Source organism: Lithobates pipiens, unplaced genomic scaffold, assembly GCF_037356315.1.
Source record: "Lithobates pipiens isolate NorthernLeopardFrog02 unplaced genomic scaffold, aLitPip1_a1.2 Scaffold_8, whole genome shotgun sequence".
Lineage (NCBI taxonomy): Eukaryota > Metazoa > Chordata > Amphibia > Anura > Ranidae > Lithobates > Lithobates pipiens.
In genome coordinates this window covers 11452595-11480586 of record NW_027507903.1, presented here as the reverse complement: position 1 = coordinate 11480586, position 27992 = coordinate 11452595, and the positions used below count along the sequence as shown (strand labels likewise).

General features: G+C 45.5%; 1 protein-coding gene across 2 annotated transcripts in view; it reads right to left on the bottom strand.

Moving 5' to 3' along the window:
* Positions 1–27992, bottom strand: part of LOC143962950 (immunoglobulin superfamily DCC subclass member 4-like) — a 194489-nt gene that overhangs the window by 17558 nt on the left and 148939 nt on the right. Inside the window, exons 12-17 of one of the 2 annotated variants that reach the window (XM_077472460.1) lie at positions 21429–21536; positions 19082–19262; positions 18312–18439; positions 12246–12416; positions 10525–10662; positions 6955–7060 (exon numbers count right to left, since the gene is read on the bottom strand). In XM_077472460.1, coding sequence (XP_077328586.1) covers positions 6955–7060; positions 10525–10662; positions 12246–12416; positions 18312–18439; positions 19082–19262; positions 21429–21536 — 832 coding nt within the window. The remainder of the gene's footprint in view (positions 1–6954; positions 7061–10524; positions 10663–12245; positions 12417–18311; positions 18440–19081; positions 19263–21428; positions 21537–27992) is intronic. The other variant, XM_077472461.1, reaches the window with a different exon arrangement.

Below are 27992 nucleotides of genomic sequence, written 5' to 3'. Positions count from 1 at the left end.
TGGGCAGCCCACATGCGCAGAATCTAGTGCCACACATGCGCAGAACCTAGTGCTGTGCGTGTGCAGAACCTAGTGCCGTGCGTGTGCAGAACCTAGTGCCGTGCGTGTGCAGAACCTAGTGCCGTGCGTGTGCAGAACCTAGTGCCGTGCGTGTGCAGAACCTAGTGCCGTGCGTGTGCAGAACCTAGTGCCGTGCGTGTGCAGAACCTAGTGCCGCGCGTGCGCAGAACCTAGTGCCGCGCGTGCGCAGAACCGAGTGCCGCGCATGCGCAGAATCTAGTGCCGCGCATGCGCAGAATCTAGTGCCGCGCATGCGCAGAATCTAGTGCCGCGCATGCGCAGAATCTAGTGCCGCGCATGCGCAGAATCTAGTGCCGCGCATGCGCAGAATCTAGTGCCGCGCATGTGCCAAAAGACACCAGCAGCAGCGCAACTTCATTCACGCCTAGGCCAGAGAGGACAAAAAAGTAGAAAAAAAATTTAATGAATGTAATTGTGGGAGAGGGAGGGACCTGGAGCCAAATATCGTATTTTTTTGGGGGGTCAAAGTCCGATTAAGGCTTCGTTCACACCATGGTGTTCCGGATCGCAGGGGGAATCTCTGCGATTCTGGCCGTGATTCCGAATCTCCACCAAAACGCAGGGACGCCATGGTATGAACTGAGCCCTAATCCTGATTCCGTTGTCAAAGAATGCTGCCTGACCCACCCAACCAAAAGTCACCCCCTCATACATGGAATGTGTTCAATAGCAATCATTATTTGGTTTAAAAAAAAAAAAAAAAACACCCCTTAAGGCTCACACTCACACTGCTGCGACTTGAAAGCTGTGTGTCTTCCAGTGTGATTTTGCATTGCAACTTGCTTGCGATTTGATGCGACTTCAATGCAACTTTCAGCGACTGGTTTAAAACTCTCTGAAGTTGGATACTGTTGCATCAATGTCGCACAGATGACAACAATCTTTGCGACTTTTGTGATTTTAAACCATTGCAGTCTATGGCACTGAAGTTGCACCAAAGACGCAGAAAAGTAATGCAGGATATTTTTTTTTGTTGTTTTTAAATTGCTGGGACTTGAGTCATATAGATTAAATTAACATGTTTTGATTTGTTATGCGACTTTGTGTGTTGCAATGTAGCAAGTAAAGTATCCCATAAGCCGCACATTGCTGAAAGTCCACTGTAAAGCAGTATGTGGCAGTCTCAGCCACGGCCCCAACCAGGCCACGCCCCCCAACACGTTTGGCTTCATCCCCAGATCTTAACCACTTAAGGACCGGGCCTCTTTTTGAGATTTGTTGTTTACAAGTTCCATAGTTAGTAAGGTTGAATAAAGACCCCAGTCCATCCAGTTCAACCTGAGTGTCTACAATTGTCCCTATCCCTGTACATTGCACACTCACATCAGTCCCTACTCTCAAGGAGCCCACAATCCAAGGTCCCCATTCATATACTAGGGGCCAATATATCCAAAGGATATATAACAAAGTATTGAGATGAACTTTTGATATTGACCAAATACTTATTTTTCACCATAATTTGCAAATAAATTCTTTCAAAAATCAGAGAATGTGTTTGGATTTGTTTCCACATTTTGTCTCTCATAGTTGGAGGTATACCTATGATGACAATTACAGGCCTCTTCCATCTTTTTATGTGGGAGAACTTGCCCAATTGGTAGCTGACTAAATACTTTTTTGCCCCACTGTGTATATTTTTTTCAGACACCCTAGAGAATAAAATGGCGGTCGTTGCAATACTTTGTCACACGGTATTTGCGCAGCGGTCTTACAAGCACAATTTTTGGGGAAAAAAATACACTTTTTTTAATTAAAAAAAAATAAGACAACAGTACAGTTAGTCCCATTTTTTTCTATATTGCAAAAAATGATGTTACCCAACATGTCACACTTCAACATTGCACCCGCTCGTGGAATGCCGACAAACTTTGTCACCTAAAAATCTCCATTGGTGACGTTTAAATGTTTTTTTTTACAGGTTACCAGTTTTGAGTTACAGGGGAGGTCTAGGGCTAGAATTATTGCTCTCGCTCTAACGATCGCGGCGATACCTCACATGTGTGGTTTGAACAAAGTTTTCATAAGCGGGCGCGACATATGTACATACGTACGTATTTGTTCGCTTCTGCGCGTGAGCTCAGCGTTTGAAATTATTTTTTTTTTTTTCTTATTTATTTAACTTTTTTTTTTTTTTTTTTTTTTTTTTTTTTTTACACTCTCCTTTTAAAAAAAATATATATTTTTGGGTCACTTTTATTCCTAGTATAAAGGAATGTAAATATCCCTTGTAATAGAAAAAAAATAAAAAATGACAAGACGTCTAAAATGTGAGATCTGGGGGTCAAAAAGTCATCAGATCTCATATTTACAGTTAAATGCAAAAAAAAAAAAAAAAAAAGAAGAAGAAATAAATAAATAAATGTCTTTTGAAAAAAAAAATTCCCTTTAAGACCATTGGACGGAAGTGACGTTTGATGCCGCTTCCGTCACCCAATGTTATGGAGCCGAGCGGGGGCCATCTTTCCCTCGCTCGGCATCCAGTCTCACAGGGGAGAGGACCCGATCGTCTCCCGCCGCTACCGACGGCTCAGGTATGCGGCGGAGATGACCTGAGGGTGGCGCGGGGGGGGGGGGGGGAGGGGGGCACCTGGCCCTCTGCAGATAAAAGTGATCTTGCAGCGAATCCACTGCAGAGACCACTTTTCTCTGAAAGCGGAACGCCCGCCATTTAAGAGGATAACAACAGTATTCCACGTCAAAGTACGACATATAACGACGGCGGCTGGTCATTAAGTGGTTAATCTCACGCTTCAGGGGCAGAGCCAATCGCATTGGGGGGTGGGGCGTGGCCTAGTTGGAGCCCTGGCTGAGACTGCCACATACTCCTTTATAGTGGACTTGCAGCCATGTGCGGCTTATGGGGATTTTTTTTTCTTACTTTTTTTTTGCTACATGGTGACGTCTGGAGCCGAGACAAGCTTTGTTCCCGGCCGGCACTCCCAGCATTTGGCATGGGATGAGGACCTATGCTTTTCGTTTGGTTAATGTGTCACAAGTCGCATAAAGTCACATGATAAGTTGCATCAATGTGAACCAGTTCTACAGCACTCATAATAAGGTGAGAATAATTTTGCATGGTTGTGCATTGCCACAGCTATGCATGAATTATTACACTGCAGCTACAGAACAAGTACAGAAAGACATCTGCTGATCTGCCCCCAAATCCCCGACAACAGCCCGGCACTCGCTCTGAGATCCCAACTGTTGTTGTCAGCCATGCCCACTGGACTAAAGAACTTCCCGTGCCCAGATGTACTAACGGCATTGCAACTGTGCTGAAATCACACCACATTTGCAGACACAAAACAGCGATTTTGCATTAAAGCCACTAGGGGGCGTTTTTGCATTGAAATCAATGGGACGCGCTTTTGCATTGAAATCAATGGGACGCGCTTTTGCATTGAAATCAATGGGACGCGCTTTTGCATTGAAATCAATGGGACGCGCTTTTGCATTGAAATCAATGGGACGCGCTTTTGCATTGAAATCAATGGGACGCGCTTTTGCATTGAAATCAATGGGACGCGCTTTTGCCTTGAAATTAATAGGACACGCTTTTACACGTGTCTTGTTTTTGGAAAGCTCATCTGCATTGAGGTCACTAGGGGGGCGTTTTTTTTTTTTTTTTCATTGAAGCCAATGGGACACGATTTTGCATTAAAACCATTGGGATGCACTTTTTGCACGTTCCCACGTGTCACTTTTTTTTGGGCAGCTCATTCATTTCAAGGAGCCTTCCTATGTGTTTGAAATGTAAAAAAAAAAAAAAAAAAGTGCAGGTATGATTTTTAAAATATATCCATTATAAATACCCCCTCAGGCCCCATTCACACCTCAGCGTTTTGTAGCTTGAAGGTTCAAGCTTCAAAACGCTGGAGGAGAAAAAAAAATATTTATTCCCTATGGAGACGGTTCACATCTCCACTACCGAGCCACCTGAAGCCAAACTCCTGAGGCTCAAAAAAAGTTTTGTAGCTTGATTCGGGGCAGAGCGATGTGTTTTTAAAGCGTTTTCTTCTCCATCGAGATGCATTGCGATTTGCACGTTTTTGAGCGTTTTCGTGCGCTTTGTCACGCGTTTTTGAGGGTTTTTCTGCTCAAATGCAATCATTTAAAAAAAAAAAAAAAAAATAGCAAATGAATAAATAAATATTAAAACAAATAAATAATAACCATACAATAAAAAAATCAAAATAAATAATATATAAAATAATAAATAATCCCCTAACCCTAACCAAAATAAATAAATAAAACAAATAAACCCCCTAACCCTAAGTTGCGGTTCACACTAAGGCGATTGGTCTATAGCCACCTGACAATTCGTGCTCCATGCAGTGCAATGGAACCGTTCTAATCAGAGCGACAAGAAATATGCACTGCCGAAAAAATGTGTTCGTTTTAGTTTTCGTTTCATTGTTTGTTTTTTTGGGGGGGTCATTCGTTATGATCGATATTTGTAAAATTCATAAATTTTAAAATTTCAGAAATTTGAAAATTCATAAATTCATACATTCGTAAATTCAAAAATCCGAAAATAAGAAAGAAAGTCAGAAAATTTGAAAGAATAAATAACCAACTAATAATAACTAACTATTAAATTATAGGTATTGGAAGTTCCTTTCAAATTTGGCTGTTAGTGAACGTAACGAATACAAATTGATCTGAAGTTACGACTTATCTGAAATAACGAATGCCGCATCTAAACAAATGGATTGAAACAAATTCATAATAAATAATAATTAATAATAATAATAATAATAAAAAACGTTTTTATTATTATTATTATTGGTATTTATTATTCATAATTCATTACGTTCCATTCATTTAGATGCGGCATTCATTATTTCGGATAAGTCGTAACTTCGGATAAATTTGTATTCGTTACGTTCACTAACAGCCAAATTTGAAAGGAAATTCCAATACTTATAATTTAATAGTTAGTAGTAGTTAATTTATTATTAGTTAGTTATTAGTTCAGATTTTCAAATTTTTGGGTTTTTGGATTTTCCCATTTCGAATTTACGAATTTTTGAATATTCGAATTTACAAATATTCGGAAAAATTTGGTAAACTGGTTTTCGTTAATTCAGATATTTCCGAATTAATTAATTTGTCGAAATTCGTAAAAAAAAAAAAAAAAAAAATTGCACATGTCTAAGAGCGATTTAGAAAAAGGTTCCTGTACTACTTGGAGGGGGGGGGGGGGAATCACTTCTATCAAAGAAGTATTTTGCAAGCCGCGCTGAAGTCGCGCTGTGGGGGGGGGGGGGGGGGCGGCTTCAGAGTCGGACGACTTTGAAGCCGCCTCAGTGTGAACAAGCACTAACAACTAAACCTGACTCCTAACCCTAACCAAATAAATAAATAAATATACGCCATAACCCTAAACCCAAAAACTAACTCTAACTCTATTCCATAACCCTAACTCCTAACCCTAAACCTAATCCCTAACCCTAACAAAAAATAATAAAGGAACAAAGAAAAAAAATGTCATTGGGACTTTGGAGGCACATCATGTTTACATAAAATATATTTTTTTGGAAACATTTATAAAATAGCATTATTTTTTTTTCCCATATAGTGTACATAGGTTTTTTGAAATATAAAATACACTCAATAAAATCAATTTCTATACAAAGTATTATTATTATTATTATTATGCTTTTTTTTCTGTTTAGATGTTTTTTTAATTAGTACTACACATCGCTGGCTCCCGAGGAAGTAGTAATAATGGCCTATGGAAATTTACATCTTGTCATTTAAATGTACTACTTTGTATAGCAATTGTTTTTAATGATTCTATTTGATATTTCAACAAACCTTTGTACACTATATGGGGAAAAAAAAAAAGAATGCCATTTTATAAATGTTTCTAAAAAAATATATTATATGTAAACACGATGTGCCTCCAAAGTCCCAATGATATTTGTTTTGTTTGTCTCTTTATAATTGTTATATATGGATGTGGCACTAAACTTCTGATATCCTGGACATGCCCCAGTTGAAGACTATTTAGTCGAAACGCGTCGGGCTGCACCCCCTGCTCCTCATATTGCTTTTATGATTATAACGTTTTTGTGATCACTTTTTTTAATCTCATTCATGGCTTACTGTATGACATTTTTTACCTATTAAACCATTTTGGTTGACCTGCGCCATGTGGAGCTTCCTTCTTTTTTCTCTTTCCTCCATATTTGATGGTCCTCCTTCCCCTGCCATCCATTGTGTGGATCGACCTTTTTTGCTGCCTATCTGGAACCACCTGTCCTAGATGGTCATCCAACCGCAAGCGGATTGGAAGTGCAGCCGTGACATCAGCATCGCTCCTGGCCACGTTCCTTCACTGGGGATCCAGTACGTTAAGCGCAGTAGACGCACTGCCGTACGGTATGCGCGTCCATCTGGTGCGGTAAGAGTACCCATCTTCACGTTTTCCATCCATCATTTCTGCATGTCCTGCACTTCAGTTTGTGATCCAAGAGAAAAGTTCTCTATTTTAGGACATTGCAATTGTGGACACTTTATGGGTTATTTGGGCCACTGTGGTTCACCAGTATTCATTTAATACACTGTTTTGGGTGTATTTTTCACATACCTTTTCACCTGACCGGTCAAGGTGATTTGATTGGTAGTTCAATCTATTATCACTGTTTAGCACTACATTTTTTTATTCTTTTCTATTGGCTATTAAAAGCGGCAAAGCTCAAAAACACTTTAAAATCACTACAAAAACGCTTTAAAAACACTACAAAAACGCTTTAAAAACACTACAAAAATGCTCAAAACCCCGCAAAAAACCCCCGAAAAAACGCAATGCACGGGTGTGAATGCTGTCTTGTTATTAAAGGATTTGCATGGTCATGACGGACTCACCTCTGTTTGCCTTGTTGGAAACTTGCACACATGCAGAGTAGGAGGCACAAAAGGCACAGACAGACCCCGACAATGATCCCGGTGACAGAATTCATATCCAGGACATCTGCGGAGGAAGGACACACTTCAGCTAAATCTTCTCGAACAATGATGATCAGAAACAAGTCCATATGAATATTTTTGAGCTTCGCTTCTATTTCTTTATCCAAAATGATACATTTTGCTGCACAAATGTAGCCCAAAGCTGACCTTCAGGCACAAAAACCTTAATTGCAATTCAAATGTGTGAATGTGGAAATTCCACATTATGGCCACTAGATGGCAACGAGGAGCATATGTATTTCCTAAGATAGTGAGCACCATCTAGTGGTCACTATGTGTTTTTTTTCAAATTCCCACTTTTGAAATTACTGGGACTATAGCCATTTTGATTTCGGCCACATTTGCACAGAACAAATTCACAACCAGTTTTGATGGATGAACGGCTATTCACAAATTTATAACTAGACCCCTATAACCGCATAGTTGAAAATACATATATTTTTTACTGTTTTGAAATTCTTTAAAGCAAATTTTGTGATTGCCATACATTTTTTTTCACTGCACAGCCAGACAGGTGACACAGGTAACTCTTGATTAGGCAATTTATTTTCTTGGTTCGGCAATGTCACCTCCACCATGCTCATTGGACAATGAATCCGAATCATCGCCTCTGTTCAGTGAGCAGCAAGCTAACCTATGAAGCTGTATTGCTAAACCAGAGAGTAGCCGAGTGACTTTACTTACTGTATGTGAATCACTAGATTGGCTGGTCACATAGGTGTGCAAAGCCTATTGCATTAGGGTGTGCACATCAAAGCTCAAAACACATATGTGTGTGTGCATGTGTATAATATATATACTGACGGTGTCAGTAGAGCAGTAGACAGTGTCAGTAGGGCAGAGATTGGTATCAGAAGTGTAGTGGATGGTGTCAGTAGTTTTTGGTGAAATATCAGTGGTTTAAACAGGGGGAATCTGAGCCATACAGGGTGATTAGGGTGTGCACAGGCACACCTGGCACACCCTATATGCACGCCTATGGCTGGGCACTTCAAAAATGCTTTCACAGCTACAAATGTAACTTGTTTGTATAACCTACAACTTCAAGGGATGTAACAAGTCATCAATGTTGATTCACGAAACCTGGAGAATGCAAAATCCGGTGCTGCTGTGCATGGTAGCCAATTAACTTCAAATTTTTTGCACTCAGAGCCCGTTCACACAGGGGCAACTCAGGATCCGACTTCAGGTCGCCCCTAGTTGCCTCAAGTCGCGCTACATGTAAAAATCAATGTTAGTGAATGAGAGCCGTCTTAATGCACACTACTGAAGTCGCTCCGACTTCAGAAAAGGTTCCTGTACTACTTCTATCCGACTTCTAGGCGACTGGTACCCATTGATTTCAATGAAAGTCGCCTCAAAGTTGGATCTCCATCTATATTGAGGCGACAATGTCGCCTCTGAGAGGAAACGCCACGCCAAATTTTAAATAAAAAAACGGCATGGGTTCCCCCTTCGGGAGCATACCAGGCCCTTAGGTCTGGTATGGACTTTAAGGGGAACTCCCCCTACACCGAAAAAACGGTGTGGGGGTTCCCCCAAAGTCCATACCAGACCCTTATCTGAGCATGCAGCCTGGCCAGTCAGGAAGGGGGTGGGGACGAGCGAGCGCCCCCCCGGACCATACCAGGCCGCGTGCCCTCAACATGGGGGGGTTGGTGCTTTGGAGAATGGGGTGCCCTGCGGCCCCCCCACCCCAAAGCACCTTGTCCCCATGTTGATGAGGACAAGAGCCTCTTCCCGACAACCCTGGACGTTGGTTGTCAGAGTCTTGCGGGCAGGGGGCTTATCGGAATCCGGGAGCCCCCTTTAATAAGGGGGCCCCCAGGTCCCGGCCCTCCACCCTATGTGAATGAGTAAGGGGTACATCGTACCCCTACCCATTCACCTGGGGAAAAAGTGTCAATAAAAAACACAACACAAGTTTTTAAAGTAATTTATTAATCAGCTCCGGGGGTCTTCTTCCGACGTCGGGGGTCTACTTCCGACTTCTCCGCTCTGTTCAGCCTCTTCTCCCGGTATCCGGCCTCTTCTTCCGGTGTCCGGCCTCTTCTCCCCCTCTCTCCGGCGTCGTCTCCCGCTCTCTCCAGCGTCATCTCCCACGCTCCTCTGCTGTCTTCTTGGAGCTCTTTTACTAGCGGAGGAGACCGGTCTCCTCTGTCCTTCTTCCCTCTTCTCTCTTCTTCCGATGTTGACACGGCGCTCTCTTCCGCTGTACTAGCTTGTGCGACGTGCGCAGCGACTAATATAGGTATAGGGTGTGGTCACCGGGTGATGTCACATGGTGACCCCACCCCTTTATGACGTCACAGTCCCAGCATGCCCCGGGACTGTGACGTCCCAAAGGGGTGGGGTCACCGTGTGACATCACCCGATGACCACGCCCTATACCTATATAAGTCGCTGCGCACGTCGCATAAGCCAGTACAACGGAAGAGAGCGCCATGTCAACATCGGAAGAAGAGAGAAGAGGGAAGAAGGATGGAGGAGACCGGGCTCCGCCGCTAGTAAAAGAGCTCCAAGAAGACAGCGGAGGAGCCTGGGAGAAGACGCCGGAGAAGAGACCGGACACCAGTATAAGAGGCCGAACAGAGCGGAGAAGTCGGAAGAAGACCCCCGACGTCGGAAGAAGACCCCCGTAGCTGATTAATAAATTACTTAAAAAACTTGTGTTGTATTTTTTATTGACACTTTTTCCCCAGGTGAATGGGTAGGGGTACGATGTACCCCTTACTCATTCACATAGGGTGGGGGCCTGGGATCTGGGGGCCCCCTTATTAAAGGGGGCTCCCAGATTCTGATAAGCCACCCGCCTGCAGACCCTGACAACCAACGGCCAGGGTTATCGGGAAGAGGCCCTTGTCCTCATCAACATGGGGACAAGGTTCTTTGGGGTGGGGGGGCCGCAGGGTGCCCCCCTTCCCCAAAGCACCAACCCCCCTTGTTGAGGGCACGCGGCCTGGTACGGTCCTGGGGGGGGGGCGCTCACTCGTCCCCACCCCCTTCCTGACCAGCCAGGCTGCGTGCTCGGATAAGGTTCTGGTATGGACCTTGGGGGGAAGTTTTTTCGGCGTAGGGGGGGTTCTCCTTAAAGTCCATACCAGACCTAAGGGCTTGGTATGCTCACGAAGGGGGAACCCATGCCAGTTTTTTTATTTAAAATTTAGTGTGGAGTTCTCCCTTGAGAGCTCATTATTCTCTGATTGGCCATGGCTAAAGTCGCCTGGCCTGGGGCGACTTAAAGTCGTGTTGTAAGTTCCCCAAGTCGTGTTGACAAGTCGTGTCCAAGTTGCCTCCAAAAGTCGCATTGGAAGTAGTGTTGCCCCTGTGTGAACCGGCTCTTAAGTTTGAGTAAATCAACCTCATCATGTCTTTCTACTTGCCAGTAACCTGTACAGCTGAAATATCAGGTTTGGGTAGATGAGGCTTATAAAGAGGCAAAAGAAAAAAAAAAAAGATTTTTTCCACCTGGTAGCCTCGGAGGCAGCGTCTCTACCTCCACCACATTGGAGTATGGTCCCCAGCCTGATGATGTCTTGGCGCCCATCTTGAAGTAATATTTTGCCCCAGTTTGTAAATCCTGAACGTCTGTACTGAACACATTACCTGGAATGATAAAGCACAAACCCCCCCAGTAACCACTAAGCATGGGCTCTCAAAATTGGCATATAATCCCTTTGTCACCACAACTGACCTAATTCAAAGCTACAGTAGCCCAAAGATGACCAACTGAAGGATGCAGTAACCCAAAGATGACCTATTGGAAGATACAGTAACCCAAAGATGACAAACTGGAAGATGCAGTAACCCAAAGATGACCAATTGAAAAATGCAGTAACCCAAAGATGACCCATTGGAAGATGCAGTAACTCCAAGATGACCAACTAAAAAATACAGTTACCTCCTTCTGTTTAAAAAAAAAATACAGCAACCATAGATGACCAATTGAAAGATGCAGTAACCCAAAGATGACCAATTGAAAGATGCAGTAACACAAGGATGACCAAATATGACCAATTGAAAGATACAGTAACCCAAAGATGACCAATTGGAAGATGCAGTAACCCTAAGAAGATCAATTGGAAGATGTCGTAACCCAAAGATGACCAATTGAAAGATGCAGTAACTCAAAGATGACCAATTGGAAGATGCAGTAACCCAAAGATGACCAATTGAAAGATGCAGTAACGCAATGATGACCAAAGATGACCAACTGAAAGATGCAGTAACTCAAAGATGACCAATTGGAAGATGCAGTAACCCAAAGATGAACAATTGGAAGATGCAGTAACCCAAAGATGACCAACTGAAAGATACAGTAACCCAAAGATGACCACTTGGAAGATGCAGTAACCGAAAGATGACCAATTGGAAGATACAGTAACTCAAAGATGACCAAGTGGAAGATGCAGTAACCCAGTAACCCAAAGATGACCAACTGGAAGATGCAGTAACGCAAGGATGACCAATTGAAAGATGCAGTAACCCAAAGATGACCAAAGATGACCAATTAGAAGATGCAGTAACCCAAAGATGACTGACTGAAAGATACAGTAACCCAAAGATGACCAACTGGAAGATGCAGTAACGCAAGGATGACCAAATGAAAGATGCAGTAACCCAAAGATGACCAGAGATGACCAACTGGAAGATGCAGTAACCCAAAGATGACCAATTGAAAGATGCATCAACCCAAAGATGACCAATTGGAAGATGCAGTAACCCAAAGATGACCAAAGATGACCAACTGAAAGATGCAGTAACCCAAAGATGACCAACTGAAAGATGCAGTAATGCAAGTATGATCAAAGATAACCAATTAAAAGATGCAGCAACCCAAAGATGACCAATTGAAAGTTGCAGTAACCCAAAGATAACCAACTGGAAGATGCAGCAACCCAAAGATGACCAAAGATGACCAACTGAAAGATGTAGTAACCCAAAGATAACCAATTGAAAGATGTAGTAACCCAAAGATGACCAAGCATTACTAACTGAATGTTGCAGCAACCCAAACATGACCAACTGAAAGATGCAGTAACCCAAAGATGACCATTAGATAGATGCGGTAACCCAAAGCTGATCAAAGATGACCAATAGAAAGATGCAGTAACCCAAAGATGACCAAACATGACTAATTTTATTGGGTGAAGGTCCGCTTTAATACCCATCCACCAGCATTCTCTCACCTTCCTTGGTTAAAAGAGTCCACATTTCATCAGGATGGCTTCTGTTGGCAGTGTATAAGATCAAATACTGCATGATTATTCCGTTTGACTCCAAAGGAGGGCGCCAGTGTACCTGGACTGAAGAGTGCGACAACGGTTGGAGCATCAAGTCAGCTGGAGGGGACGACGGCCCTGCAGAGAGAATCACAAATTAGGATTTTGGCAGCAGCTGAATTTAGATCAAGACAAGAAAAACAAAAGGGGGGTTGGCTTACTAAAGGCCAGTAGGCTGTTATCTTTGCAAGGGAAGTTTCCCAAGAACTTAGTGAATGAGGTGAAAGATCTGCTGACTTCCAACATCCAATCATGTGCAAGCAAGTTCATTGATCTAATATGGCCATGTGGACATAGTGGGGTTGATTTACTAAAGGCAAACAGACTGTTCACTTTGCAAGAGTAGATGCACTTTGCAAAGGAAGTGTCCCCAGAGCTTAGTGAATGAGGTGAAATATCTGCTGACTTCCATCATCTAATCATTTCAAAGCAATGTGATTAGGTATTTTTTACAAAGTGAAATGTCACCACATTCACTAATCTCTGGGTAAAATTCCCCTGCAAAATGCAACTTTCTTGCAAAGGGAACAACCTATTTGCCATTATTAAATCAACCCCATAACATACAGGAACAACTAGTGAATATGGTTTTCAATGGTAACTGTATAGACACCAGTGATCAGCTTGGGTTCGGCAAACTCAGGTAGCCGCTGTTGCTCCTAGGCCAATCAGCAGTGTCCGGGACATCCTATTTCCTGCTGCACATACACAAAAGATGGTACCCACCAATCATCAGCAGTGACGGTCCTATGAGGCTGCAGGACCCCTGACCCTCTGTCTGAACAGTGCTGATTGGCCCTGTGTTGATCACATGCACTCTCCCAAGAAAAAAAAACTCTCTAGCAATACACACCAAACTGAGCATGTGCAGAGTGACTCTAAATGCTCTGTACTGTCAGGAGATGGATTGGAGACAGTGGAAGAAGGGGAGGATCAGAGAAAACAGGATCAAACAGACTTTATACACAATGCAGAAGATTAACCCCTTCCACAGTGATTTGTAGTGCAAGCAAGTTGGTCACGACTGTACTGGTGCATTGGGGGGCATTAAAAAACGAATGGCACTACAACGAACACAATGTGCTGTACTACATGTTTTATTGCACATTATCCATGCACAGAAGTGTGAATGGGCCCTTAAAGTGTCACTAAACCCACATCATAAAAAACGATCAATAAATGGTGTATTCCACGCTGTTCATACTTAGTCACTATGAGATTCCCTTTCTGTATTCTGCAAAAAAACCTGGTTGATCCTGCTGCTTTCTATCGCCCCCTTCAGTCCAAGTCCCGGATGCAGCTAGGGATTTTGCAGCTGTGGTGGCAACTCTGCACATGCTCAGTTTTCAGTGAGTTTCTATGCTGAGCATTTCCTCCCCATCACATCTGAGCAGCCCATGTGACTATAGAGTCACACATGTGGGCGCTAACACAGTGGTAAATGACAGCCCACTCCCTCCCTCCTCCTCCACCATGCCCACTAACCAGCTAAACAGAATTGGGGGCGGGATATTGGATATTATATGTAGATTGATGGAGGCTTCACCTCCCTCTTATTCTAAGACACAGGCTGCAGGGGCGTAACACAGCATGTGACTGGCAGAAATCCGCTCACTCCATGTGATTGCCAAAAAATTTGATTTCAAATATATATTTCTATGACAATTTAAAACCGTTTACTATTATTAATGATTTATTTTTACTCTGTAGTCCAATTTTTATTTATTTTTTGAACATGTGACCAGCAGCAGAGCACTAGAAGCTTATGTTTCCCTGCAGACAGGCTGGTAGAGAGCTGGGTCATGAGACAGCTGGATATCCATTAGGAAAAAAGTACTTTTTTTTCTATTAACCCCTTCACGCCGATGTAACACAAATATGTGGCCTTCAACTTCAAGTGGTTGTACCGGGGTGATGCGTGCAGCTGCAGCTTCCCCCCAGTACCGTTTTTTAGAGCCGATGCTCGGCTGTTATCCCTAGCAACAGGAGGGGAGGGACATCCTAGGCTTTCCCGTCCCACCCGCATGGCAAGGCACGCAAGGGATCAGAACGAATTGGCTTTGGTCGGGTCTCGGATCTAGTAACCTAGAAGTGATGTCATGATGATGTCATGATGTCGTGATGTCTTCCGGTTTTCTGAAGACTTAAAGTGATTGTAAAGGATTGTTTAAAAAAATAAAAAAATAACAAACATATCATACTTACCTCCACTGTGGAGCTCGTTTTGCACAGAATGCCCCCGATCCTCGTCTTCTGGGGTCCCCCGGCGGCTCTTGTGGCTCCTACCCACATCAGATAACCCCCTAGGAGAAGCATTCTCCGGACGGGGTTACCTTGCAGGCGTGCTCCCAAGTCCAGCATTCGCCATCCATAGCCGCCGAATGTATGACTCGGCCCCGCCCCCCCCAGCGCCACGTCATTGGATTTGATTGACAGCAGCGGGAGCCAATGGCTGCGCTGCTATCAATCTATACAACCAGGACAGGAGACATCGGCTAGTGCTGGTGTGCTCGTTAACGGCCGGAGATAGATTGGAGTCAGGTAAGTAAAATGGGGGCTGGGGGGGGGGCTATAACACCACAGAAGGTTTTTCACCTTAATGGACAGAATGCATTAAGGTGAACAACCATGGAGGGTTTACAACCCCTTTTAAAAGGCACCAAATATTATTCAGTATTCAAAACAGCCATACTTGCTGTTTTTAATGCTGTTAAAGTGGAGATTCACACAAAAATTGAACCTCCGCTTTTCGTAACCCTCCCCCCCTCCGGCGTCACATTTGGCACCTTTCAGGGGGTAGGGGGGTGCAGAGACCTGTATAAGACAGGTATCTGCACCCACTTCCAAGCATAGACTCCCACGGGAGTCTACGCCTCTTCCCATCCCCCGCACTGTCTGCTGGGACACACACGGGTCCCAGAGACAGCGGGGACCATTCGGATTGCGATGCACGACTCGCACATGCGCAGTAGCGAACCCGGGAAGTGAAGCCGCAAGGCTTCATTTCCTGATTACCCTAACCGAAGATGGCAGTGGCAGCATCTGAGAACCAAGGGACGGTTCGATCTCGCTGGACCCTGGGGCAGGTGAGCAGGGCAGGGCTTACCATTGGACTTGACTGGGCTCAAGCCCATGGGCCCCGCCCAATAGGGGGCCCCGTCGAGATACATAGACGAGTGTACTCGGCTCAGCTCCGCTCACAGTCATGCCCAGTCCCGACCTATGATGGACATAACACAGGGAATGGGCGTGACTGAGCCGAGCACACTACTCTCGGCTCCGCTCGGGACTGCGAGAGGACCCGTGAGCCGCCGAGAGGACCTGAGAGCCGACAAGAGGACCTGAGAGCCGACAAGAGGACCTGAGAGCCGACAAGAGGACCTGAGAGCCGACAAGAGGACCTGAGAGCCGACGAGAGGACCTGAGAGCCGACGAGAGGACCTGAGAGCCGACGAGAGGACCTGAGAGCCGACGAGAGGACCTGAGAGCCGACGAGAGGACCTGAGAGCTGACAAGAGGACCTGAGAGCTGACAAGAGGACCTGAGAGCTGACAAGAGGACCTGAGAGCCGACGAGAGGACCTGAAAGCCGACGAGAGGACCTGAGAGCCGACGAGAGGACCTGAAAGCCGACGAGAGGACCTGAAAGCCGACGAGAGGACCCGTGAGCCGCTGACAAGAGGACCTGAGAGCTGACAAGAGGACCTGAGAGCTGACAAGAGGACCTGAGAGCTGACAAGAGGACCTGAAAGCCGACGAGAGGACCTGAAAGCCGACGAGAGGACCCGTGAGCCGCCGAGAGGACCTGAGAGCTGACAAGAGGACCTGAGAGCCGACAAGAGGACCTGAGAGCCGACGAGAAGACCTGAGAGCCGACGAGATGACCCGAGAGCCGCCAAGATACACAGGACTCTGTATCTCGGCGGCACCATTTTTAAACTTCAAGACTGCAATGACAAGGCTGCAAATGGCACTGCCAGGCTGCATTGATGGGCATTTAAATGTTTTTTTTTTTTCCTTAAAATTCCCTCCTAAACTTGGGGTGCGTGTTATACGCTGGCGTGAGTTATACGCCGATAAATACGATAATGTTTAGAAGGTAGGGCCCGAAAGTGACTCAAGCCCAGGGGCCCCCACCACCCTAAGTCCTGTCCTGCAAGTGAGTGTCCTTATTTTAAAAGTCAGCAGCTGCAGCATTTGTAGCTCCCGCTTTAAGTGCAAAGGAGGGATCTTGGGCCTTTTAGATTCCAGATCTCTCCATAAAGAGTACCTGTCACTGCCTATTACTGTCACATGGGAGGTTCACATTCCTTGTGACAGCAATAAAAGTGATCAGAACATTTTTTTTAAAGAGACAGTGTAAAAATAAATAAATAATTTAATTTAAAAAAAAAAAAGAAAACGTTAAAGTGCCCCGTCACTCTGTGCTTGTGCGCAGAAGCGAGCGCATACGTAAGTGTATGCGGCTTCACTTCCCGGGTGCAAATGTATGTAATGCAAATGTATGCAAATGTAAACGGTGTTCAAACCACACATGTAAGGTATCTCCACGATCCTTAGATCGAGAGCAATAATTATAGCACAACATCTCCTCTGTAATGCCCTGTACAGTCGGAAATTCCAACGGAAAAGTCCAATCGGATTACGCAACGAACGTCCCCTCGTTCCGAACAATCGGATTTTCCAACAACTTTGTCCGACCGTGTGTATGCAATAACAGCTTCGAACAAAATCCGTCTGAAAAAATCCAACGGATTTTGTGGTCGGAATGTCCGACCGTGTGTACAGGGCATTACTCTTAAGTCTCATAAACACTATCAGATTTTCTGCCGATTTTTTTTCCTTCAGATTTACCAAAACCATATAATATGAGGTCAGACCTTAGGAGTTTCAATCTGTATGCAATCAGGCAGGCCCTTATACTACATGGTTTTGGTAAATCTGAAGACAAAAATCAGCAGAAAATCTGATGGCTTTATGCCCCGTACACACGATTGGATTTTCCAACAACAAATGTTGGATGTGAGCTTGTTGGCGGAAAGTCCAACCGTGTGTACGGGGCATAAAGCGATGTCTATGGAGATTTTTAAGTGCCGTTGTTTTTTGACATTCCACGAGTGTGCGCAATTTTAAAGCGTGACATGTTGGGTATCTATTTACTCGGCATAACATTATCTTTCACATTATACAAAAATAAACTAGGTTATGTTTACTGTTTTGTTTTTTTAAATTCAAGAATGTGTATTTCTTCCCAAAAAACTGCATTTGAAAGACCACTTGCACAAATACAGCGCGACATAAAATATTGCAACAATCGCCATTTTATTATCTAAGGTCTCTGCTATATATATATATATATATATATATATATATATATATATATATATATATATATATATAAATTTGGGGGTTATAAGTAATTTTCTAGCAGACAAATACGAATTTTAACTTGTAAGCAACAATTGTCAGAAAAAGGCTCATGCCGCGTACACACGATCGGAATTTTGGTCGGAAAAAATCGTCTTGTAGTTGAATCTGAGCATGCATGAGTTTTTGCTTGTCAGAATTGCATACAAACGATCGGAAATTCCGATAGAAAGTTTTTCCGTCTGGAAAATTGAGAACAGGCTCTCAAATTTTTGGCTGGCGGGAATTCGGCCAGCTAAATTCCGATGGAGCGTACACACAGTCGCATTTTCCGATGAAAAGCTCTCATCGGCCGAAATTCCCACCGTGTGTACGCGGCATTAGGCATGGAGGGGTAAAATAATCACAGTTCCATCATCTATATACAGAAATAGAAGGGACAATGGAAATTATACCGTGTGTGTTTAGTATCACATTAAAGTCACTTGGTATGGGCACCATTCTGGGAACACCTCGCATTTTTTCAGCCAGTTGTATAGAGATAGAGGAATGCCATTTTATTGGTTGGAGCAGAACATGGTGGAAATATATTGTGTATCTTACTCACTATCTGGAAGGGTCATCTTTTCTACGATGTTACTGTAAGGTCCATCCACTCCAGCGCCATTCGACTGCACTGCAAACTCATACCTCGTATACGGTTTAAGGCCACTGATCAGGATCTCCTCCGAGACGCTGAGAACAGAGAACAAGTATGGTCAGGACACCGGGCTCCGTTCATACCTATGCGTTTTGGTGCATCGCATTTAATGGATCCCATTCATTTCAATGGTCTATGCACCACATCACAATCACTCTGAAGAAGTGCAAACGCTTTTTTTTTTCAAATCGCACCACACCAAAACGCATGGTCCTTTGAAATCATGTGCTTTGGCATGTGCATTAGCAAGTTGCATTGGGGTTGCCATTAGGAATTAATGGTCTTGCAAAGAGGATGCACTTTGTGTGTTGCTGGGAGGCACCCGGTTTTGCATGCTTTGCCCTAGCACACAAATGTGAACCCAGTCTGCGGGTTGCTGGTGGACATCCATTGGCCGGCACCCGCCGATCGCCGGGGGGGGGGGGGACACGGTGCGAATCTCTGTCTATGTAAACCACCTGTGGCTAAGACTCGGTTCACGTGGAATGTGGCTTTAAAATCGCTCAAAGTCAGTGCCATTTCATGTGCGGCTTGCCAACCTCTATGCAACTTCATGCACAGATGTCAATGCAAGTTGCACATGGAATGGACAAAAATAGTGCATATATATACTGATGATAGTTTTTTTTCATGTATAGGCAACACCATGTGATCATTATGGAGGTTCTCCGCCTTACCTGCTGTGATAGGTGAATAGTGAGGCGTTCTTGGCTCCCCATGGCCCACAACGTACAGTATAATTCACTATTTTGCTGCTGATTATGGGCTTCCTCCATTTCACCCATACAGACGTTGAGCTGTTGGGTTCCACCTGGATATGGCTGGGTGGTAGTGGAGGGATCCGCTGGGCTTTAAAATCTGCAGATCGAACAGATAGATCACACAAAAAGCTAAAATATAGACCAGCCTTTCTCAACCATTTTAACCACACTTAAAACAAATTTTAAGTCTCAGGGAACCTCTGCTTAGATTTGGTAATTGATGGTCAATGGGAAGAATGTTCCTTACATTGGTGATCAGTGAGAAGAGCTTCGAGTTCGAGTCAAACTCATGTTCGACTCGAACATTGCCATTCGCCTGTTCAGCGAACAGTGAACAATTTGGGGTGTTCGCGGCAAATTCGAAAAGCCACAGAACACCCTGTACAAGTCTATGGGAGAAATCTAAAGTGCTCATTTTAAAGACTAATATGCAAGTTATTGTCCTAAAAAGTGTTTGGGGACCTGGGTCCTGCCCCAGGGGACATGTATCAATGCAAAAAAAAGTTTTAAAAACGGACGTTTTTTCGGGAGCAGCAATTTTAATGACGATTAAAGTGAAACAAAAAAAAAAACAACAAAACAACAACAACAACAAAAAGTGTAATATTCCTTTAAATTTTGTACCTGGGGGGTGTGTATAGTATGCCTGTGAAGGGGCGCATGTTTCCCATGCTTAGAACTGTCCCTGCACAAAGTGTAATTTCTGCAGGAAAAAAAGTCATTTAAAATCACTCGCGGCTATAATGAATTGTCGAGAACACTCATTGATTAAAAAAAAAAGCGTGGGGTTCCCCCAAATTTAATTACCAGGCCTTTCAGGTCTGGTATGGATATTAAGGGGAACCCTGCGTCAAATAAAAAAAAATTGACGTGGGGGTCCCTTTATCCGAGCACGCAACCTGGCAGGCCGCAGGAAAAGAGGGGGGACGACAGAGCACCCCCCCCCCCCTCCTGAACGGTACCAGGCCACATGCCCTCAACATTGGGAGGATGCTTTGGGGACTTTTTCAAAAGTGTGTTTGTCTTATTTAACTATTTTTTACACTTTCTTTGTGAAATGGTAGGGGTACTTTTCTACCCCCTTACCAAGTCTCCCTTGTTAAAGGGGACTTCCAGATTCTGATAAGCCCCCCGCCCGCAGACCCCCACAACCACCGACCAGGGTTGTGGGGATGAGGCCCTTGTCCCCATCAACATGGGGACATGGTGCTTTGGGTGGGGGCCCAAAGAATCCTCCCAATGTTGAGGGCATGTGGCCTGGTACGGTTCAGGAGGGGGGGCGCTCTCTCGCCCCCCCTCTTTTTCTGCGGCCTGCCAGGTTGCGTGCTCGGATAAAGGGTCTGGTATGGATTTTTAGGGGGACCCCCACGTCAAATTGTTTTTTAAATTTGACGCAGGATTCCCCTTAATATCCATTCCAGACCTGAAGGGCCTGGTAATTGAATTTGGGGGAACCCCACGCTTTTTTTTTTTTTTTTTTTAGCAATGACTTTCAATGAGTGTTCTCTGTATTACGGGAGCCGACAATTCATTATAGCCGCGAGTGATTGTAAATGACACTTTGTGCAGGGACAGTTCTAAGCACGGGAAACATGCGCCCCTTCACAGGCATACTATAGACACCCCCCAGATACGAAATTTAAAGGAATATTTCACTTTTATTGTTTCACTTTAATCATTATTAAAATCACTGCTCCCAAAAAAACTGCAGTTTTTAAAACTTTTTTTTGCATTGATCCATGTCCCCTGGTACAGCGGGGTCATGCTGATTATTGTTATTCTGTGGTGACGAATAATGCAGATAACAGAGAGAAGAGAAAGCAGATAGAAATAACACTAAGTGCTCTGGATTGAGGCAAGTACACACTATAAAGGGATATGCTTTGTTCACATTTCATTTCAGAGGTTCACAACCACTTTAAGGTAAGATTGGCGAAAAGAAAAAAGGAAATTAAAAGGAGAAAGTGAAGTTCCCCTTTAAGTTTGAAGAAGTGTTTACAAGATAAAAGCTCAGGGATCTTGGCTCATATCTTGCATCAGGACACGGGTTCCTCAAGCTATGCCGTTGCTCCTGAGACACTTGATGGCCAAGGAGAAATATCCTATCTGGGACTTGTTTGCCCACAGATTGCACTTGTATTTTCTGGTTCACAAAAAGGAAATGTGCTAGAAGTAGCAGAGACAGTTCTTCCCTCAGACATGACGACATGATTTTGAGCCTGTAATTTGTCCATGGGATGGGACGGGTAGGTGGACACGTTACCTGGTGGGGCAGTTGGAATCTGTCTGGTTCTTCCTTCCCACGTGACGGTCTGCATTTCTTGCTTCTTATAGTAAGTCACCAACCGCACTTGGTACAACTGTCCAGAAACTGTAACAAGATGAAGAGGAGGAAGAATTTGCAAATGTGGGCTCTCATTAATTTCTGAAAATGTAATTTTTGTTTTACTTTACCTAAGTAAGCTATAAGAATATTGTAATTATTACTCCTATTGTTACTAAGTAGTGATGGACGAACGTTTCGCCCGGCGGTCGTTTCGCGGCGAATTTCCGACATTCGCGGTCCGCACGTTCGAACGCCTTTTTCCGTCGTTCGCCGCGGCGGACTTACGTGTTTAATGTATACAAGAACTTTAACCTTTGGTGACACGTTTATCATGTGATACAGGACAGCCAATTGAGACATGACAGCACATGGACACTTGGACATTCCCCCTAACCTATAAATACACCCGATCCGGTGGCCATTTTACATTCTTTCTTCTGTTACGATAGGGACAGGTTCCTGTGTGGAGTAGGGAGAGATAAACCACTAGCTATTTGGTACACAAAAGTTCTTTTCAGGACTGGTATAGGTGTTAGGTGTTGATAGGTTTGCTGTGCTGCTGATTCTTGCAGCAGCCTGAGTGTCTTTTGTTAGTTTAGAGAAAGGGAAAGGACGGTGTATGCTACAGGGACAGCCAGATTAGTCTTTCATCATCATCATCATCATCATTAGCTGTTACTATCAAGGTCCACAAAAGAGCTGTTCCAGTAACCACTAATCGTTCTCTTTTTTTGCCAATTTGTATAGGGACAGGAAGGAAGCAGTGTTGTCAGGCAGTGAGGGTAATTTTAAAGACTTGCTGTTATTATTAGTTCCACAAAGGTTCTTTTCAGGACTGGTATCAGTGGTACAGTAATAGGCTTGTACATGTATAATATTCTTTCTTCCAAATATAGAAAGGATATTATACTTGACTGCTGCCCTTCTGCTGCAGTCTGCTAAACATTCACAACTCACTTGTTCCACAAAAGTTCTTATAAGGACTGGTAACTTGGTATAGGGTGCTACGGTACATAGGCTTGAGTGCGGTACAGTCTGCTGTTCTGTAAGGACCGCTATCGGTCCACAATAGATAGGGTTGACGTGCACCACTGCTGACCGCTGCCCTATACTGCAGCAGTCCTTCAGCGGTATAGGGACTGACGTACAGTCTGCTAATCACTAACACACAACCTGCTTGTTCCACAAAAGTTCTTATAAGGACTGGTAACTTGGTATAGGGTGCTACGGTACATAGGCTTGAGTGCGGTACAGTCTGCTGTTCTGTAAGGACCGCTATCGGTCCACAATAGATAGGGTTGACGTGCACCACTGCTGACCGCTGCCCTATACTGCAGCAGTCCTTCAGCGGTATAGGGACTGACGTACAGTCTGCTAAACACTAATACACAACCTGCTTGGTCCACAAAAGTTCTTATAAGGACTGGTAACTTGGTATAGGGTGCTACGGTACATAGGCTTGAGTGCGGTACAGTCTGCTGTTCTGTAAGGACCGCTATCGGTCCACAATAGATAGGGTTGACGTGCACCACTGCTGACTGCTGCCCTATACTGCAGCAGTCCTTCATCGGTATAGGGACTAAGAGTTTTGTCACAGGGTCATTTAAAAAATGACAGGCAGAGGAAGAGGCAGGCCCTTCCGCAGGGGTGGTAGGGGTAGGGCAGGAGCAACAGGCTTGAGCCAAAGTGGGAAGTTGCAGAAGGTGCGTTCAATTACTTTAAAGGATGCACCAGACTTGGTTGAGTGGCTCGCTCAGCCTTACTCTTCTGCACCCTCCTCATCCTCTCGATCTGCACCCTCTTCTTCACTCTCTGCTATGTGCACCCCCAAAGACACTACCACCAACAACACGACCACCACCACCACCACCACATACCTTCCGCTTGAGTCACTGGAATTATTTTCCGATCCATATCAAGAGGACATTTCTGATGCGCAGCCACTCTTGGTATTGGATCAGGAAGAGGAGGTAGCAACAAGCGCTACTCAGCAGTCTGACGACAGTACCCAGATCAGCCCAAGGAGGAGGTTGGTCCCCGGTGTTGCTGCCTACTCCGAGATCTCTACTTATAGCGGTGGGGAAGGTGACGTTGATGATGACGTGTCTAGTGATGTCACGTGGGTGCCCACAAGAGAGGAAGAGGAGGGGAGTTCAGAGGGAGATATGGACCAGCAGATAGGGAGGAGAAGCAGGAATAACTTACATTGCACAGGAGGGACAAAGCAGACTGCAAATGTATCAGGAGCGAGTCATCGACCATGTACGGTCACATCTGGCGCTCCCAGGACACCGGCACATGGCTCCGCAGTGTGGGCTTTTTTTAACGTGTCCGCTGCTGACAATAGCGTTGCCATCTGCAATCTTTGCAGTCAACGCGTTAGTCGCGGTAAGCCCAATACTCACCTAGGGACGACCGCCTTAAGAAGGCACATGAGCAGCCATCACCGAGCCCAGTGGGAGCAACGGAACACACAAAGCCACACTGCAGGCTCTCACCGTCCAGCCTCGTCTTCTACTTCTCCTTCTCCTCTCTCCTCACAATTGTCCTCCACTCCACCTTCCATCACGCCAAGCTCACATTTTTCTGCAAAAAGGCAGGCTTCCGTGGGCCTAATGTTTGAGCGTAAAAAAATGATGACGCCGGATAACCCTCTTGCCCAACGGTTGGCGGCTGGCTTGTCAGAACTCATAGCCCGCCAACTACTGCCATATAAACTGGTGGACTCGGAGGCCTTTCGCAAATTTGTGGCCATTGGAACACCACAATGGAAGGTCCCAGGAAGGAAGTATTTCTCAGAGAAGGGCATCCCAGAGCTATATGGCCATGTTCAGCGGCAAGTGAATGTATCTCTGGCACACAGTGTCGGTGCCAAGATACATCTGACCACAGACACGTGGTCTAGCAAACACGGGCAGGGAAGGTATATCACTTTTACTGCCCACTGGGTGAACCTTCTGACGGCCGTCAAGCATGTAACCCGTGGCACCCGTGTAGATTTGGTTTTACCGCCACGGATTGCATGCAGGCCTGACTCTTCTTCTCCTCCTCCTACTCCATCCTCCTCCCTCTCCTCCTCAGCTGCCTCCTCCTTTTCCGCTGCTAGCGTCTCTTCCGCTGCACCGCCCAAGCTCCCCAGAACCTATTCCACATGCCAGGTGAGACGTTGCCATGCCGTGCTGCGTCTGTTGTGCCTGGAAGCAAAGAGCCACACTGGCCCGGCACTCCTTTCAGCTTTGCGTTCACAGGCAGATGAGTGGCTAACACCGCTCAATTTGACAGTTGGTAAAGTGGTGTGTGACAACGGTGCCAATCTGCTTAGCGCATTGAAACAGGGCAAAATCACGCACGTGCCGTGCATGGCACACGTCTTAAACTTGGTCGTGCAGCGATTCCTTGTCAAATACCCTGGGGTCCAGGACATCTTGCGGCAGGCAAGGAAAATCTCGGCCCATTTCAGAAGATCTTACACGGCCATGGCTCGCCTTGCTGACATTCAGCGGCGACACCATCTGCCGGTCAGACGTCTTATTTGCGATTGCCCGACGCGATGGAACTCAACCTTCTATATGCTTGATAGGCTGCTCCAGCAGAAACGTGCAGTTAACGTCTACCTGTATGAACTCTGCGAAAGAAACGGTTCTGGGGAGCTGGGTTTTTTTTCACCGCGCCAGTGGCTGCTCATGCGCGACACATGCAGACTTCTGCGGCCATTTGAGGAGATCACCAAACTGGTCAGTCGCAGCCATGGCGCCATCAGTGACATGGTACCTTATGCCTTCTTTCTGGAGCGTGCATTGCGTCGTGTCATTGATCAGGCTGTGGAGGAGCAGGAGCGGGAAGATGAGGAAGTCGCAATGCTGGATGAATTCCCAGGGGGGGCTACTCTATCTGAGACAAGTCAACAACAGGAGTCTGATGAGGAGTTAGAGGAGGATGGTGCCGGGGCGGATGAGCAGGAGCAAGAAGAGCATGCTTTAAACCTTTCTGGGATCCCTGTTGTGCGAGGATGGGGAGAGGAGAATGAAGAGGACGACATTATCCTGGATGATGAGCAGGAGCCAGGCCACCACACCGCTTCCACTTTAGTGCAAATGGGGGCCTTCATGCTCCAGTGTTTTAATAGGGACCCCCGTATAAAAAGCATGAGGGTCAAGGACCAGTACTGGGTGGCAACGTACTTAGACCCCCGGTACAAACACAAAATGGCGGAAATGTTACCGCCGTCGCAGAGGGCTGTCAGAATGCAGCACTTCCAGGCCTTGCTTCGAGAAATGCTGCATTCTGCTTTTGCGTGCGCTGGCAGAGGAGCAATTCCCACTCCCAGAGAAGGATTTGCGGGTACCAATCCAACAGCGCCTGCAAGAAGAGGCCGGTTTGAAGATGTGTTGGTGACTTCGGATATGAGGTCATTCTTTCAGCCGACCCATCGACAGGTGTCATCCGGATCCAGCATCAGGGAACGCCTAGACCGTCAGGTGTCCGACTACATTGGGTTAACGGCCGATGTGGACGCTCTGAGGAGTGATGAACCCCTAGACTACTGGGTGGGCAGGCTTGACCTCTGGCCAGAGCTTGCCCAATTTGCAATCGAACTGTTGGCTTGCCCCTCATCCAGTGTCCTGTCCGAAAGGACGTTCAGCGCAGCAGGGGGGATTGTGACCGATAAGCGTACTCGCCTAGCTCACGACAGTGTTAACTACCTCACATTTCTAAAAATGAATGAGGCATGGATCTCGGAGGAATTCAACACATGTGACCAGTAGACCATGTATATGTCTATAAACTATTTTTTTAATCAAGCACACAGACCTTCTTAATTCATTTGGCTCACTTCCTTGACCCAAAAAAGCACACCGTACTATATGCCCCTACCCTCCTCTTTGAAGAGGTTGAGCGGTGTCATATTTCTACTGGGGCTGCTTATGATATCCCTGTGCTGTGCTGACTTCCTCCTGGGGGTTCTTATTATGAAGGGATCACACTATCCCTGTGCTGTGCTGACTTCCTCCTGGGGGTTCTTATTATGAGGGGATCACACCATCCCTGTGCTGTGCTGACTTCCTCCTGGGGCTGCTTACGGTGCTGCTGTCAGTGCTGTATGTCACGGTGCTGCTGTCAGCGCTGTATGTCACGGTGCTGCTGTCAGCGCTGTATGTCACGGTGCTGCTGTCAGCGCTGTATGTCACGGTGCTGCTGTCAGCGCTGTATGTCACGGTGCTGCTGTCAGCGCTGTATGTCACGGTGCTGCTGTCAGCGCTGTATGTCACGGTGCTGCTGTCAGTGCTCTGTATTACGGTGCTGCTGTCAGATGCCTCTATCACGGTGCATGTGTCATTCCGGTATGTCACGCTGCTGGTGATCATCTCCTGCACCCTCTTCTTTGCCTACCCTGGTCCCTGACCTTCCCTCTCCTCCATTGCCTTCATTAGCTCCATAGTCCTGAATTGTTAGAACAATTTCCCAAATAAAATAAAAATGCTTGTAGTTATCGATCCCAAATTCACCTCATACATGTATTATGTCATTGTCCAGATGGTGGGACTACGTTTTACCCCCTAATAATTACCACGTGGCCGCAAATTCGACATGAAGGTTTGCAAAGTTCGCCTCCCATTGAAGTCAATGGGGCCCGCGGCGAACGTTCGGTTTCGCGAACGTTTGGGTCCGTTCGCATTTCGCTTTCGCGAAACGTCCCGTCGGAAGTTCGTCCATCACTATTACTAAGGTCCCTTTCATACAACGCAAATCCATCCAAACGGATCTGACTACTCAGCGAGGGATTCCTCCACTGATCCCCGCTGGGCAGGTGTATGACAGGTCCGTGTCTGCTCCACTATGCAAAAGCAGACACAGACACAGTCCGCTCTCTTCTATGGGGCTGTCCACTTCCATCCAATTGTCATCCGATCCGCCGGACAGATGGCGAACGTATCGCTATCTATCTGTATCTGAATGCTGGTGTGTGTCAGTGGACACTTGTCTGCTAATATCCACCCCCCCCTGCATAGAGAACAATGGGTGGTCCAATGGGGTCCGCCTGAAAAACAGACAGGTGGACCCGATCAGTCCGCTGGTATGAATGGGGACTAAAGGAACAACAGTGGACATGACAGACCTGATATGAAAGACCATGTTAGGCTATCCATTGATAGTCAAATCCGCTCATATTAGAAAAAAAATAAGCTTGAAAGGTCTACCACTTTTTCCATATTCTTGGATCTAATTGTGATGGATTGGAGGCAGCCTGATGTACAAGGATGCAAGTGACATCCATTCTGTTCTACTTGGCTTCTGCCACATGTAGGCGGGGTGCAGAGTGTTCAAACTAAACTAAAGAAAATTCCTAGCTCAACTTACCGACCAGTCTGCAACCAACCAAATTATCCTGTCTGCCTTAAAAACAGGGGTTTAGTTTACACACATTTACAGAGTAAATTTAAAGATTTACTCTGTAAATTTAGAAGTGACTCTGTAGCTTACGCATGTATTTGCAAATGT